The sequence below is a fragment of the Prionailurus viverrinus genome, chromosome A3, assembly GCF_022837055.1.
Source record: "Prionailurus viverrinus isolate Anna chromosome A3, UM_Priviv_1.0, whole genome shotgun sequence".
Taxonomy (NCBI): Eukaryota; Metazoa; Chordata; class Mammalia; order Carnivora; family Felidae; genus Prionailurus; species Prionailurus viverrinus.
The window spans coordinates 21739408-21756468 of NC_062563.1; the positions used below are offsets into that span (position 1 = coordinate 21739408).

The following is a 17061-nucleotide window of genomic DNA, read 5'->3' on the forward strand; positions in this document are numbered from 1 at the left end:
AGACTCTTTCTAGGGTTTTAGAGCCTGATTGTTGCCCTGAGCCCTCTCCTGACCCAGGAGGAAAATCTGGCCCTGGCTTGCTCTCTCTGGGCTGAGTAGGTCTTGCTCACACACTCACCAGGCTCCAATTGCCTGCTAGCCTTGTAGTCAGTGGGGCTCAGGAGGGTTGATTGGATTGGGGACAGGGAGAGGCATCATGTCTCCAGAAGCCCCCAGCAAGTTGAGCCAAAAGAGAGGGAGAGATTGTGAGAGACAGACTGACAGACCCCACCAAACTAGACAATCTCTAAGCCTCCTTCCAGTGCCAACATTTTGCAGTTGTACACATTTATGGTCTCCAGCTTCAGCTCAGTCCTCAGTACCCTTGGGCCACACTTTTATGTCTTCCCAGCATGCTCTGCTTCCCCAGAGGGAATATTTGAGACTTTTATTTCTCTTCTCAAGCCCTCTGTTTACCTCACTTCTTGTTCACTGCCAGCCCATGACTTTGAATTTCTTCTTACAGAGAAAAGAGATTTTCTGGTATTAAGTTGTTCACTTCCTTCAGCCACCTATAGACCTATCTCCTTTCACTGCCTGCCTGCCTGCCCTCCATCTTTCCATCCTGTTGGGCTCTCTTCACCCGTGATTTCTGTAATAGCGTGTGCTCCTGGTTTTCCCATTTCTTTGGCTACTGCCTTCCGTTTTGTTCTGCCCTTGGTCTCACCCAGCTCTGACTCTTCTCCTATATCACTGGCTGCCGGAGCATCTTCTCAGTGCATAAAGTTGATCATATCAACTTCGGCTTAAAACCTCTCTATGACAAGAACAGACAAAATTAATCCGTGGGGATAGGAGTCAGAATAGAGGTTACCACTGGGCAGGGGAAATAGGAATTGACTATAAAAGGCCTTGAGGGAGCCTTCTAGGGTGTTGGAAATATTCTCTATCTTGTTTTGGATAGTGGTTACATAGATCTCTACATACACAAAAATCCACTGAGCTGTACGTTAAGACTAGTGCATTTTACTCTGTAAGTGTCCTACCTCAACTTAAAAAAAGATAAAACCTTCCGTGGCTCTCCATTACTACCACAGGTTAAGATCCAAACTCCTTAAAACAGCCCACAGTCTTATTTATTCCTCCCTCAGGTCTGGCTCAAGCATCTTCCTCCTGTGAAACCCACCCTGGCTTCCCCAGGGTTCGGACGTTCAGGGCTTCCACAGTCAGGATCGTGAGCACGGGCCTGTCCTAACTCTCTGACTGCGTGGTAGCCGTCCGTCTGCTTCCCTCACTGGACCGGGGCCCCCTAAGAAGAGCGGCCGTCTCTCTTCAGTTCCCTCGCCCCCCTCATGCCTTGTGCAGCTCCTGGCACGTAGGCCCCCACGAAATGTCTGTTGATTGACCGAATGCAGGTTCTCTTTGTATTTGCTTTGAGCTTGACCTTTACTGAGGGTTTTCTTCCTCCAGCCTGCAGGATGCGTCCTCAGTGAGAAGGCCGCTGCGCAATGGCAGTTTTTGACACTCCTGAGGAGGCCTTTGGTGTTTTACGTCCGGTCTGTGTTCAGCTCACAAAGACACAGACGGTGGAGAACGTGGAGCGTCTGCAGGCACAGTTGCGAGCCGTGAGTGACTCTGCCCTTCAGGAGCTCCAGCAGTATGTCCTCTTCCCTTTGCGATTCACCCTGAAGACCCCGGCTCCCAAAAGAGAGCGCTTGGTCCAGAGCGTGGTGGAGTGCCTCACGTTTGTCCTCTCTTCAACATGTGTGAAGGAACAAGAACTTCTCCGGGAGCTCTTTTCGGAACTCTCTGCTTGTCTGTATTCGCCCGGCTCCCAAAAACCCGCAGCTGTGTCCGAGGAGTTGAAATTGGCGGTGATCCGGGGCCTCAGCACATTAATGCACTCGGCTTATGGGGACATCATTCCGGCTTTTTACGAGCCCTCCATTCTGCCTCGTTTAGGATTTGCCGTATCTTTACTGTTGGACCTAGCAGAACGGGAGAAATCAAAGCAGATTAAAATTGCTGCCTTAAAATGTTTGCAGGTTTTACTCTTTCAGTGCGATTGTCAAGACCATCCGAGGTCCTTGGATGAGCTGGAGCAAAAGCAGCTGGGGGACTTGTTTGCCTGTTTTTTACCTGGCATCTCAATGGCACTGACCAGGGTCATCACAGGAGACTTCAAACAGGGGCACGGCATTGTCGCGTCTTCTCTAAAGCTCTTTTACGAGACAGTGAGTTTCATTATGGCTGACGAACAGCTCGAAAGAATCCCACAGGTTCAACCGAAGCCTGCAGTGGAGCACAGAGTAGCAGAGCTGGTGGTTCACAGGGAAGCCAAGTGGGTAAAAAATACCAGCGACAAATTGACTCTCCTTATTAAAAAGATAATCGAGTGTGTTTCAGTTCACCCACACTGGAAGGTGAGGCTGGCACTGATAGAACTCGTCGAAGCCCTTCTTCTGAAGTGCAGCCAATCACTGGTCGGATCGGCTGGACCCCTTCTGAAGGCTTTGGTGGGTCTAGTGAATGACGAGAGTGCTGAAGTCCAAGCCCAGTGCAATAGAGTGCTGAGACATTTTGCGGACCAGAAAGTAGTGGTAGGCAACAGAGACTTCGCCGACATCCTGTCAGAGAACCTGCACTCCCTTGCCACATCTCTTCCCCGCCTAATGAACTCCCAGGACGATCAGGGCAAATTCTCGACGCTCTCCGTGTTACTCGGTTATCTGAAACTCTTGGGCCCCAAAGTGAACTTCGTCCTCAACTCCGCGGCCCATCTTCAGCGCCTTTCCAAAGCGCTTGTCCAGGTTCTAGAATTAGACGTGACTGACATCAAAATCGTTGAAGCGCGGCGCTGGAATTCCGATCAGCTGAGTGCTTCTCCGGAGACCGCGGCTGCACAGCCGTGGAGTCAGATGCAGAAGAGGTACTTCCGCTTCTTCACCGACGAGAGGCTCTTCCTGCTCTTGCAGCAGGTGTGTCGGCTCCTCGGCTTTTACGGGGACCTCTATTTGCTCGTAGATCACTTTATGGAGCTGTACCACGAATCTGTGGTTTACCGGAAGCAAGCTGCCATGATCCTGAATGAACTGGTTGCGGGGGCTGCTGGGCTGGAGGTGGAGAATCTTCATGAAAAACATATTAAAACAAGCCCAGACGAACTGAGAGAGATCGTGACATCTATACTTGAAGAATACACAAGCCAAGAAAACTGGTATTTGATCACTTGTATCGAATCTGAAGAAGCGGGAGAGGAGCTAACAGTGAAGCAGTCAGGCCTCCGGGCCATCACATCTGGTGCACACACCTGCCAAGTTCCATCTTTTCCAGCCTTCTCAAAGCCAAATGCCACTATTTGCTCCATGAACGGCAACATCTGGCAAATATGCATCCAGTTGGAAGGGATTGGGCGCTTTGCGTGTGCCCTAGGAAAAGACTTTCGTTTGCTCTTGATGTCAGCCCTCTATCCAGTGCTGGAGAAGGCTGGAGACCAAACCCTGCTCATTAGTCAGGCAGCTACCAGTGCCATGATGGACATTTGCCGTGCTTGTGGCTACGACTCTCTGCGGCACCTGATCAATCAAAATTCGGACTATTTGGTGAATGGAATCTCTTTAAATCTGCGTCATCTGTCTCTGCACCCCCATACCCCAAAGGTCTTGGAAGTCATGCTGTGGAACTCAGATGCTAGCCTGCTCCCTTTGGTGGCAGATGTGGTTCAGGATGTCTTGGCCACTTTGGACCAGTTTTATGATAAGAGAGCTACTTCCTTTGTCAGCGTCCTGCATGCCCTGCTGGCAGCATTAGGTACATTCAGAACCCTTTTTAATGCTGATTTGGGGGAAGGACTAGTATCCTTGTTTTTTGTCCATGTGTGGTTATGTAATGGAGGACATAATTTGAATAGTTGTCGGCCCAGTCCCACATGTTATGAGAGCCGTCCACTGCCCTTTTTTTTTTTTTTTTTTTAATGTTTATTTTTGAGAGACATAGTGTGAGCAGGGGAGGGGCAGAGAGAGGGGGAGACACAGAATCTGAAGCAGGCTCCGGGCTCTGAGCTGTCAGCACAGAGCCCCATGCGGGGCTCAAACCCACAAACTATGACATCATGACCTAGGCCCAAGTCAGCCGCTTAACCAACTGAGCCATCCAGGCGCCCCACTTTTTTTATATACTTCTAATAATCTCTACCATATATTGAGTTCCTGCTCTGTGCAACAGACATAAACCCTGTAGACTAAATGTAAACATCATTTTTATTTTACAGAAAAGAAGAACTAAGGCTCAGTGAGATCCTATTTAGCCAGGGTCACACAGGAAATAAGGAGTAAAGTTAGGATTTATGACAGTTTTGTTCTTTTCAATATACCAAACTGCTTCTGACAATACTTGGAGTTAGTGGTATCTGTGCTAGTGGGGAATAGGAATAGCAGGAATTACTCAGTCCACAGATCAGCTAGAATATTACTGTCCAGTGGAACTTTCTGTGATGATGGAAACAGTTTGTATATGTTCTATTACAGTAGCCACTAGGCAACATGTGGCTAGTGTAGCGGAGGTATGAATTCTTTCTTTTAATTTAAATAGCCACATGTAGCTAGTGACTACCATAGTAGAGGTCTAGAAACTTTCTTTTAACCTTTTAATTGTATGAGGTGGTTTGAGTTTCTCTCCTTTCTTTTGGTCCTGTTGGGTGTCTATGGCAGGTATTAGTAACCATTAAAATGGCGAAGTTTTGGACTACAAGAAAAAGAACCTCTCAACTAGATAGTCCGTCTTCAAACGAAAAAAACATAGTGAGTTATATACATGAGTCCCTTTTATCCGAAGACCCTATCTCTAGTATTTATTTCAGTACGAGTAGCCTCCAAAGTAGGTGGGAATGTCACTGGCCTCATTTTGTCAGCCGAGAAAGCCAAAGCCATGTAAGAAAGTTTGTCACAGCAAGGCAGGCGACTGGAACAGAGACAGCCGTCTGCCCTGTACCTGATGCCATTTCCACTGTTGATTCATTCATTCATTCACGAACATTCACATGCCGTCTAAATGTCCTTTTGTTCATTCATTCAGTGAAGAGTGCCTGCCGTATGTCAGACACTGCTAAGTAACCAGGATATAGCCGTGAACGAGACAGATAAACTCATGGAATTTTCTTGCTACTGCAAAAGAAATGAGAAACAAGTAAATCATTGAACAAGTTCCCTTTGGATTCTAATGAGCACTGGGAGGAAAATAGATAACTTGCTGCAAGGGAGCGACAGGGCCAGGTAACTTTAAGTAGAGCAGTCAGGGAGGGCTTCTCTAAGAAAGCAACACTAAAGCTGAGACCCGAAGGCTGAGAAGGGTCCCTCAGTACATACAGCGCTGTCGTATCCTTTTTATGGTTTTTAAGAACATTCAGGCAAAGGGAACTGGTGCAAAGATCTGGAGGGAAGAAAGGGCTGGAGGCCCTCAGAGACTGGAAGAGAGGCCGCTGTGGAGAGAGTGACGCAAGACAAAGCTGGGAGGGTGGGCAAGGGTAAACCCTGCACAGCCTTGTAGACCAAGGGAAGGAGTTTGGATTTTATTTTGCAACCACTCGTAAGTCTGTGTACTGGACTAGTCGCCGGGACGTCAGTGTTGACTGGGAAGAGCCGGGCCCCTGCCCTCGTGGCAGGGTGGCTGACTGCTTACACATTTGAGACTGTGACTTGCTTCCGCAGTCCGAATGTAGCACAGACTTCCACCTTTAGTACTTCAGGGAACTATACTGTGTGTCCATTTGAGATTTTAAAAGTATATTGAGGAAAGGCCTATTAAATATATCCTCTCAGGAGATATCTCAGTGTGGGCCTTGAAAACTGAATTCCCTTGGATTGCTGATATCTTTGTTGGTCATCTCTAAAGGAGAAACCCTGTGTAGCACTTTTTTTTTTTTTTTTAATGTTTATTTTTGAGAGAGAGAAGGTGGGGAGGAGCAGAGAGAGAGAGGGAGACAGAGGATCCAAAGGCGGGCTGGGCTGTGTGCCGTCAGTGCCCCTATGTGCTGTTGAGCAACACCCCGGTGTGGGGCTCGAACTCACGAACCGTGAGATCATGACCTGACCTGAAGTCGGTGGGAGTGGAAGTGTGGTCTCACAGAACCTCCAAAAGGTCTGCAAAGAACCCCGCACACGTTTTAGGAAATGAAAGTATATCAGGAGGGTTAATTCCTTAGGAGAACTGACTTCGAGGGCAGTACATTTAATCTGGTTGTTGTTGTTGTTGTTGTTGTTTTTTAAGTAATCTGTATACCCAACGTGGGCTCGAACTCACAACCCTGAGGTCAAGAGTCACACACTCCACTGACTGAGCCAGCCAGGCGCCCCACATTTATGTTTTGGATGGAAAGTTTCAACCTGCTCTCCGAAGAGGTTGCCCCAATTTAAACCCCTATCAGCAATGCAGGAGAGTGCTAATTTTGCCACGCCTTCATCCACACTATATTCCGGAGCTTTTTGCTAATCCTTGCTTATCCGATAGGAGAAAAATAGCACCTTATTATAGTTTAATTTACGTTAAGAGGGAGGTTGAGCTTCTTTTCGTATGTTTAAAAGCCATTTGTGAGCCAAGACTTTAATGTCTGGCACTAGCCGAATGTAGAAATAATCTTCGAAGCATGTCCACTCTGAGTATCGTAAATGCTGGGTCCTGGTTTTAACTTGTTGGGAATTCGATCCCTTAGAGGATACTAGGGCCTGACGCATCTGGGGATGGGGCATTGAAGAAATGGCATGGTTGATCCCTACATATGGGGATCTCTAGATCCTGGATTGAAGGTTCTTACCCAGCGTTATCTCTCTGCCACTCCCACTAGCCTGGCCCTGCCATCTTCCCTGTGTTTTTGCTCCTACTCTGTGCACATGCTCCTTGATGGAAAGGAAATTAGCAGGTGCTAAAGGTTATCGGAGGCATTTTTCCTGCTGTCTGTAAAAAGAGGGTGAAAATTCACACTGGGGTTTTCTTGTTTCTTTAACTGTTAGAGCCTTTTTTGAAATGAAGCCCTAGGGGAACCCCAGGATACAAGAATAGTTGAAATCAGAGCTGCTCGGTTAGAGAGGGGTTAGAAGTCCGGAGTGCACCCCCTTTAGCATGCTGTCTTTTGGGGCCCTCCCTGTTGTGGCCCCAGGACATTTCTGCAGAGCCCTAGGGCTCCAGTTTGAAAACCACTGGCTCAGTTGATGTTTAAGGCTTATTCTGTGGTGGCACATCAGAAGTATTGGAGCATCACTGAAGAAGGGAAAGCTTTGGGGAGAAAATGCCAGCCTTTTATATCAGAAATACAGATGTGAGGGGCTGTGTCCTTTCTAAGTCCCTGTAGAGCCTGTCTTCTGCTACTGAGCAGTGCATCTTGTACTCAGAATTTTGTCACTTGCATGTATTCTCCAGTCTAGCATGTTTTTTCATCCAGTGTATATTTTGAGCACCTACTCCATGCTGGGCATATTGGATTCCAGTGGCGCTCCATGGAGCCTGGAATCTAGTGGGAGATTCAGACCCTCAACAGTAACTCAAGATAAATGTAATTGCAAATCATGATGAGCTGATGTGAAAGGAAAGAAGATGGTGCTATATAGGAGCCTGTGAGGGACCTAAATTGGATTGGGAAGTCAAGGGATGGCTTTGCTGGGCAAGCCCTATGTGTATTGAGATGTGAAAGGTGAGTTGGAATTAGCCAGATGTGACATAGGGGAGAAAGTATTCCAGACAGCGAGAACAGCATCTGCAAAACATTCTAGGGCAGGAAAATACCTGCCACATTGGAGGAATGGGAAGGTGCCCAGTTAACAGGCAACTGGGAGTGGCTGGAAGATGAGGTTGGAGAGACAGAGGGACTAGATCATGTGGGGCCACACAGGCCATGGCAAAGAGTTTATTCTGCTTATGGAGTACCGATGCCTGTTGTCCCTGACTATGATGATTGTTGTAACACTTTGCTTACAGCCCAGTGGTTCCCAGACACAGGTGATCTTGGGCAACTCCAAGAGCAAAGTGCAGGGGAGGAGGGAAGTCATTTGAGCCAGAGACCAGCAACTCCTGAGAAAGGACTCGAGAATACCACCACAGCAGAAGACATTGAACAATTTTTGCTGAGCTACCTCAGAGAAAAGGATGTGGCGGATGGAAATGTCTCAGATTTTGATAATGAAGAAGGTAACTATTTATTTTGACTTAGCCGGTTTTTTTTTTTTTTTTCTTTTTGAAGCAGATTATTATAAGAAAGAAATATCATTATAGAAAGTTTGGTAGTCAGAAAAGTCTACCAAACCTCTAGATCCTGGATCAACCTCACCATGCTAAACATAAGCATCCTCTTTTTTTTTTTTTTTTTTTTTTTTGTGCAGTCTTATCCCATTCCTTTTTGTTGCAAACCTATTTTTATATGGCTGTGGCCACAGTTTCAATGCATTCTACCCTTTTTGCACTTAGTTATATAATCAGCAACTCTCCACGTTGCTATAGAGTTTTCATAATTAATGTTTTAATAGCTGCTACTAAGTATCCATTCCCCTGTGGCCAGTTCGGGTTGCTTCCAGCTTTTCTCTATGATAAACAGCGCTGCAGTGGTTGGTTCTGTGCACGTGACCTTTTCCCTTTTTTTGCATATTTCTTTATAAATCCCAGAAGTGGGATTTCTGGGTCAAGGATATGAACATTATTTTATGCTTGCCAAATTGCCTTCCAGAAAGGTTGTGTCAATTTATACCTTCCGTTCAGTGGTGCAGGATTAACACTGGTTGTACCACAACCTTGCCAACATTGGCCATTACTCGTTTCACTTCTTGCTAAATTAAGAGGTGAAAAATGTTTCTTACTATTTTGTTTGGCATTTCTTTGATTACAGGTAAGGTTGAACATCTTCCTATATGCTTTTTTCCTAACAATTTTTTTCTTCTGCCCATTGTCTGTTCATATGCTTTATCTATTTACTTATTAGTGGGAGGAGAGTTCAGTGTTTTTCTTACCTATTTATACGAAAAAGGAGAAGAGAGTTCAGGCTAGTTGAAGCTGTGGCCTGTTGTTTTATTCACAAGCTCAATCTGGAGCTTCAGGTCACGGAAGGATTAATAAATTGTTAGAATCTCCTCTGCAAATATAAAATGCCAAGTCATAATGAGCTTGGTGGTCTCAGAACCATCCTAAATCGAACTGAGTCCCAAATTAGTTTGTTAGGTTGGAATTGAGCAGATTTCTTTTTCTTTTTTGGTGATCTCTACTCTGAGACTCTGGTGAACTGAAGCCAGTACTTCCAGGATAACAGGAAATCGTAGTTCAATGCAACTAACTACAGCAAGTTCCTTCTAAATAGCAGAGAAGCATCACAGGCCCCCAGATAGTGATTTATGCAGAATTGAGTCATTGCCTTCCCTGAGGACAGTTTCCCAATCTGAAGTCTATTATCAGGCCTTTTCTTCTTGGTCTTCTTTCTGAAGCCAGTCTTTGTTCTCCCGACCTGCACCCCATACCCAAACCCAGAAACCCAGAAGAAGGAGAGGCATCATGATCCTTCGTAATCCGGATTTGCCACTCTTGCTGGAAATTCTAGCATTGTCCGTGAATCCATTCTCTCATGATTAGGATCTTCTGGTTCTAGTTGATGTTGGCTAGGAGCAGACTGAATGAATCAACCTTTCTCCCAGTAACGGAAAAATCCACATCCCTCAAATAACATTCTGCAGTAGGTGAATTTCAAACAACAAATCCTCCTCTGGGAAGAAAAGCACAGCCTTATCATTCTTATAATTATCATTCATCAAGTACACACCAAACACTTGGCATTATAAAGAATGTCTGGCGTGATGTTGGTTTGACATGTGTTTTTTGTTTTAACCGCAATGAAAGCACCTCGCGTACCTGAGGTCCCTTTCTCCAAGAAATCCAAGCACTCTACAGATGCCTTTTCATTTATCTTTGCAGCATCTGGTAGAGATAGTGCGGCCTGTACTATAAGATTCTGTTTTTCCAGCAGAAAAAACTGAAATGCAAAAGAGTGAAGGGAACGACGTTCAGCTCAGTGGAAATGAGCACAACTAGTAATGGGGGCTTGGGCAGGGGGAGCTGGGGGCTGTAAGTAGATAGAGGAAAAATTTTCCGGATAGGGATTTTGGCCTGGGTTTCATGCAACTCCCACGTCTTTGTTGTCGTTTTAATTTACAAACTTACGCCTATCACATGCGACACAGCACTCTAGGCAATGAAAGAATAATAGCTGGTGACATTCATCTTATTTAACTCTCTCAACACGCAAATGAGCTGTGCATCCTTTGTACCTTTTTTCCAGATGAAGTAATGCAGGATGAGAGGGTTGCTAATAGGTGTGTAGGCAGGACTTGAACTGACCTCCTTTGACCAGACCCCCTCCCCGTGTATTACATTAAGCTGCCCTGCTATTATCTCTCGTGCAGCATCAGTAAGGTCTGATCTTGGCCATTAAAAGGTCTTACAGGCTGGTGGAAGACACACGAGTCCTTTAGTCAAAGAATGAACCAAGAGGAAAGAAAGAGTAAAGGACGGAGCAAGGCCAGCCCGGGAGCTGTCCAGCATCAGAGCTCCAAATTAGAATGTTGCCCTCTTATGTTTTTATCTTAAATATTTATTAATGGAAATTTAGAAAAGAGCAAAAAAATTTGGAAAAAAATTTTTTGGAGAAAATTTGAAATGCTGTATGATCTCATGACCCCATCTCTCTTAGTATTTCATTGTACCTCCTGCCATGCAAAAATTTATATAATAATGCTCCCACTGTGTATGCAATTTTATATGCTGCTTTTCTCTTTTTAACACAATATTCTTTCAAAAACATATTCCCTGGTTGTGAAAGCCCTTGGCAAACACAAATTGGGGGGCCCTCGTGATATGTCGTTGTACGGATGTAACCTCCTTGAGCGGCCATGGGGGGGTTTTCCCCCCAGTTTTTAGCAATTATAGTTAATTCTGTGGTGAATATCTTGACTCGTAGCTTGACCCAAATTTTACATGGTTTCCTTAGGGTCGTTTCCTAGACGTTTTCCCTTGTGAATGCTGTTCCCATGCCTGAGGTTGGGAGAGCAAGTCAAAGTGGGCATCCCTCATAAAACACTGTCTCCGGTTATGCTTTCTTTCCAGAGGAGCAGTCAGACCCTCCCAAAGGGGACGAGCGTGACACCGGTCCTGATGTAGAGCCACCATTGCCAGTGCAGGTCCAAATAGCCGCAGATGTGATGGAACGCTGCATCCATTTGTTGTCAGATAAACATCTGAAAATCCGATTGAAGGTCAGTGTGCAGCCCTTTCCGTGCGTTTGTGGCAGCAGGACTCAGGTTTGGTCCGGTTGGCAGTGACTGCACGGATGAGCAAGCAGCCGCCCTTATCTCCTGGTCCATGTGTGGTGGCCAAGAGAAGACCTCAGGAAGAATTTATCTGTGGGATGGCAGCCTCACGTCCTTCTGTATCGGCTCAGATGTCAAAAGGGAGCCAAGTCCCCTTTCTGGAATTAAAAACCGCAAAGTGCCGTTGGACATTCATTGAGTCTCCAAGGGAAAGGAAATCATACGCTTTGGAAGGGATATCATTTTCTGAAGCGACTTAATGCGGGATGCAGGTTTTAATCCTTGGGGGTGGTCATTCTTCCAAACATGACTCTGGCCTCTATCTGTTTCTGTTTCCATTTCACACTTCTTAGTCTTGTATCCTCGTTTGCTGGCAGTTTCCTGAGCAGCATCCCTGTCCCTTAAGTCCCTTAAGCAAGGACTTAAATTGTGCAGTAGTGGAACAGGATGGTGGGGTGTGTGGGGGTGGGGACAGGGCTTTCAGAATCACCTGGAAGAAGATCACACAGCCAAGGTAAGACAACGCAGCCTGGCCCGTCCCTTCCCCATTCCCAGGCAGGCCTGAGAAACACAGCTGCTTCAGTGAGTTCCTGTTAGTGATGAGAGCGCATTGCCCTTCTTGGAGTGATGGGCTAGGAAACCCCGATCCAGGATTATCTCACATTTGTTTAGTTTTCCAGAGACACTTCTTAGCACTCATCTCTTATTCCATTCAGCAGGTACTCTTTGAGTGCCTACTGTATGCAAGGCTTTATTGTAGATGTCTGGGTGATGCATTAGCAAAGTGTCTTCCCTTTCATAGAGGCTTTGTAGCAGCTATAGCCACACCATAGTTATTGAAATCATCAGCGTTGGAATCAGACCTCCATACTTGAGTTCACATCCCGGCTCTGCCTGTGCAACCTTGAAAAAGTTAATTCACCATTTTAAGCCTCCATTTCTTCTGTAAAATGGATGTGATGGTACCTACCTCACTGAGTTGTTGAGTATAAATATGAAACAGCTTCACACACACACTCATTCACTTAATGTTTATTGAGGACCGCTACAGGTCAGGCAGAGGGTGTCTAGAAGGATATGAAGCCAGCATTCCTGTCTTCATGGAACTTCCTGTTTCTTGTGGAGAAAGGCAATATACAAACACACACCTATAAGGTATGGAAATCTCTGATGGTAATAAGCAGGTTCTAGGATAGAAAATAGTAATTCACCCATCCAGTGAACTTGCATTAGGAGCCTACTCTGTACTGAACCCTGTTGAGTAAGACAGAGCTTATACCCTGATTTTGACCAAGTCATTGGGGAAGGCCTTTCCTGAGGTGGTGATATTTGAGCCAAGACTTAAAGGCTGAGAAGAAGCCAACTTTCCAAGGGGCAAAGGCAGGGAGATGAACATTCCAGGCAGAAGGAGGAAATGTATGTCTTGGAATCAATGACGCCTGACCTAATTTGCCCAGTTAGTGACAGAACTCACACTCAGCCAGTGATGGCAGTGCCGTTTCTGCTGGGCTACTCTGCTCTCCGCTATACGCCAAGGTTTCTCTTATTCTCCTGCCTGCCTGTTCCCTCCGAGGGGCAGGCCCACTTTTGTTCTTTGTTTCTATTCCGGTGTCAGTGTGACCAGCATATAATAGGCACCAGCAGGATTCACCACTCCCATGTTGGCAGACCTCGCTCTGTCTTATTCAGACGTGCTCCTTCCCCTGTGCTGTGAAGGCTGGCCGTCTTGAGGAGGAAGGCCTACAGTGGTCATCATCGTGACCCCTGCCGGCGACACAGAGGCAGGCCAGTGGTCTTCAGTGTGCTCTTAGCTGTGGGAGATCAGGAAACATTTTCAGGGAGGGTAACAAACCCAGTTTACATTAGGCTACCCCGAGCCTCTCTTCTGAAAGTGGACTTGTATCTCGGCTGCCTACTTGGCCTCTCCATTTAGAAGAAAGAGCATGTGACCTCACCCAACATCTCAGCCTCCTCCCTTCCACTGCTCCTGCCTCATCCAGAGGCGCCTGCACCTGTTCAGTTGCTGAGCCTGACCCTAAGCAGCCCCTTTGGATAGATTCCTCTCTTTATTGCCCCAGTATGGAGTCCGTCAGCAGGTGCAGCCATCCCAGAACAGACCTCAAAGTCTTTCACCCCTTGGCCACCACCCTGTGCCTGCATGCCCTCCTCTCAGGGGCACAGTGCCAGCTCCCTGAGGGGCCTACTGGCCTCTCTCTCCCGCTGCAGGTCCCTCTCCCCACTCAGTAGCCAGAATGACCTTTTTAAAACACGAATTGTATCCTGGCACTTTCCTGCTTAAACCATTCTGATGGCTCCCTACTGCACTTAGTACAAAATAAGAAATTCTTAACGTGACACCTTCACAGTCCCCCTCTTACCCCTCCTCTGTCATGCCGCACACGGCCCTGCCTTAGTTTCCTAAGCCCTGCAAGCCCTCCCTCCTCGGGGTCTTCCCCGTTGGCTGTTCCCACCTTTAGGAACTTCTAGGAATGCTCTTCCACTCCTCCCGTGACTAACTCCTACTCTGTCAAAATCACATCCTCTCTTTCAGGTCTTGGATGTGCTGGATTTGTGTGTAGTTGTTCTGCAATCCCACAAGAACCAGCTCCTTCCCTTGGCTCACCGGGCCTGGCCCCCGCTCGTGCACCGACTCACAAATGACGACCCCCTGGCAGTGCTCAGAGCCTTCAAGGTACGGTGCTGCTGCCCCACCACTGTCAGTCATGGGGGTGGGGGGTGGTCAGCACAGAGCGCAGCGGTGTCTTTGGGGATGGTTCCTTTTATCGGATTGCAACATCACGTACTTTGAAGAAAGTATAGCAAAACAAGAAAGGCACAGAAAAGAAAGTAAAAGTCTCTTATTTTGAATTTGAAGCAGAAGGAACTAGGAGATGAAAAGGGCTGCCGGTATTTATGGAGCACCCACTGTGTGCCTGGCACATCCTCACATACGAACTCATCTCCTTACAACAACCTGGCAAGGTAGCTACTATTCCCCCCCGTTCCTGACAGAGGAGGAAACAAGCCCAGAGAAGTTAAGGGATTTTCTCAAGATCACACAGCTAGTAAGTGATAGAACCCAAATCTGTGAGTTTGTGCCCATGTTCTTTGCACCGCACGGGAGTCCAGGGGAAGGGGCCTAGATTCTAGCAGTGGGCATCCTCCGCCCATCCAGTGACTTGGGGCAAAGCCCAGGACCACTCATAGTCACGTTGGCCTTAGGACCATGTGTTCTACCTTCCTCATGGTATTGTTGTCAAGGGTAAAACGGGACTATTTGGTGAAATACTTTGGAAGGTTAAAAACCATATATATACATATATATATATATATATATGTCAGGTATTATTCTCTTGACTTTGTCTTATATCAGCACATGTATTTTGGCTGATTTATTTATATCCTTCCTTATTCTGGAACGCACTTAAGGCAACCTACAGAAATATTTATCAGGGCAAGCTAACATAAATTAGGAGTATGTGAGGAAGATCAGGCAAAGAAAAAGGATCCGTAGGGACATAAAATGAAGCCAGAGATGCAACTAGTGTACTTGGAGCAAGTGTTTTGGTTTCCTGTATGATTCTTCAGCATAGCCTGGACCAAAATATAAGCTTACGTTTAAAACATATAAAATTGTCAACGTTGTTAATATTTTTTTGTAAAGCAAAATATGCAAAATCACACACACACAGAAAGGGGAGGAGGGAGGTTGGGGGGAAGGGGAAGGAGGGAGGTCTTGCTAAATCTTATTCAGATGTGCTGCTTTCCTTTGTAGAAATTAATAGGTAACCTGAAATAACGGCAAGCGTAGAAAAAGGAAAAGATACAAAGATGTGTGTGCTCTGAGGCTGCTTTCCCACTCCCAGACACGCTGATGACATCTGAGGTCTGTAACGCCTTGTGCAGGCCAGCCGAGGGACCTGAAATAAGGGGCCTTATTCTCTGCAAAGTCGGCAAACATTCTCTGCTGGTTATGCTTTGCTTACCAATTTTTAAAGAAGTTCCTATTATCCTGTATATTCAGCCTTGTGCAGCAGGGCAAAACGTTTCAATATGTTCTGCTAGAGAAAGTTTAAAACGAGACGTGCAAAGAAACCGCCTGTTGTGGAAGATGGGACGAGGGTAATGTACAAAGGAGATGGTGTGATGGGACGGGAAAGGCCCCGACATGGCCCTGACCACTGGGTCCATGCCCCGACTCAGCCGAGGGGCCTCAGCCAACCACTGCCCTCCCAGTGCCTGCGTAGCAGCAGCTGGGCCTCACTGTTTGTGTTTGTTCAGCTAGCTAGGGTTCAAAGCACAAGCCTTTTTTCAAGGGATGTTAGGAAGAGTCAAGAGATGATCTATGTGAACTGCTTTAAGCTTTTTTTTTTTTTCTAACCAAAAAAGGGAGGAAAATCAAGGTATTAATCATATTATTCATCCAACCCAAGATTCCTTTGACTTATTCCCCGTGTAATCTGTATTTATGGATAGAAGCAGCCATGCCTTGGGAGCAGAGACCTCCGAATTCATAACTGTCAGAATCACAAACCACGGGCAAGGAATTAACAGCAGTAATTCTATTTTTTTTTTTTTTTTTCCAAGAAGAAATTGGATTACCAGACATTCCTTAGCTCTCTGCTGCCGTGGCGACACGCATTCACCACATTGGGGGCTGTTTCTGCAGGTCTTGCAGACCCTGGGAGGCAAGTGTGGCGACTTCCTACGGAGCCGTTTCTGCAAAGATGTCCTGCCGAAGCTGGCCGGCTCCTTAGTCACCCAGGCTCCTGTCAGTGCTCGGGCTGGGCCAGTTTATTCCCACACACTGGCCTTCAAGCTGCAGCTGGCCGTGCTGCAGGGCCTGGGCCCCCTCTGCGAGAGACTGGACCTAGGTAGGTACCAGCCTCTCGCCCCTGGCGACACACACCCTGCGTGGTCTCACCGCCACTCTTGCGCTCCGTGCCCAGTTGTGCTCCTCCCTCTCCTTCAGTCTCACTCCGGCCTCATTTTTCCACCTATCTTGATGTGTTTTCTGATACGCGGGATGGAGTAAAGAGCCCAGGGCATCTCGCCTAGCTGTTCTAGTTCCGGCGGACAGCAGTTGGTTACTGCTTGTCCCAAATGAAGTCTGAGGGCCGATGCTTGTTTTGTTTTTCCTCTCTGCAGGTGAGGGTGACCTGAATAGAGTGGCTGATGCCTGCTTGATTTACCTCAGCGCCAAACAGCCCGTGAAATTACAAGAGGCTGCCAGGAGGTACGTCTGCTTGATCACCCGCATCTCTTTACGTTTGCTCTAAATTATCGATGATTTGCTAATGGCGAGCGGAGTCAAGCCACGTTTGTGCTTTTCTCTCCTCGCCCTTCTTGCCAGGTTACGATGGTTTCTTTAACTGGGCCAACTCTAGAGATGGTATTTTTACTGGACGCGTTTCTCTTTGCAAGTAACCTTTTCCTCTGCTGCAGTGTCAGCAGCAATGCCAAAGGGGCAAAAAGCAGAAAGACGGTGTGCTGAAGGGGACAAAGCACTCTCGTGGCCGGAGAGAGATCTGCTGCTTCTAGGCCCTACTCTAGTGACCAGGTGACCCTGGCACCTCTCCGGACCTCAGCTCCTTTGTGTGCAAAGCCAAAGCCTTAGGTTACTGATCTGGCAGTAAGATGGCAGAAGTGGCTTCACTCCACGGAGCATCTTAACGGCTGTCAGGTGCTCTAAACCCTTGCAGAGTGTGCACAAAATTGGGTGTGTACAAGCAGACACGTATGTTCCTTTTTC

At 46.8% G+C, this 17061-nt stretch overlaps 1 protein-coding gene across 7 annotated transcripts in view; it reads left to right on the top strand.

The window, feature by feature from the left end:
* TTI1 (TELO2 interacting protein 1) overlaps positions 1 to 17061 on the top strand; it is a 94665-nt gene that overhangs the window by 16144 nt on the left and 61460 nt on the right. For 6 of the 7 annotated variants that reach the window (XM_047852068.1, XM_047852067.1, XM_047852071.1 and 3 more), the window contains 6 exons: positions 1450 to 3789; positions 7945 to 8154; positions 11107 to 11255; positions 13861 to 14001; positions 15979 to 16183; positions 16458 to 16545. In XM_047852068.1, the coding sequence (XP_047708024.1) occupies positions 1488 to 3789; positions 7945 to 8154; positions 11107 to 11255; positions 13861 to 14001; positions 15979 to 16183; positions 16458 to 16545 (3095 nt within the window). In that variant the 5' untranslated portion in view covers positions 1450 to 1487. The other variant, XM_047852073.1, reaches the window with a different exon arrangement.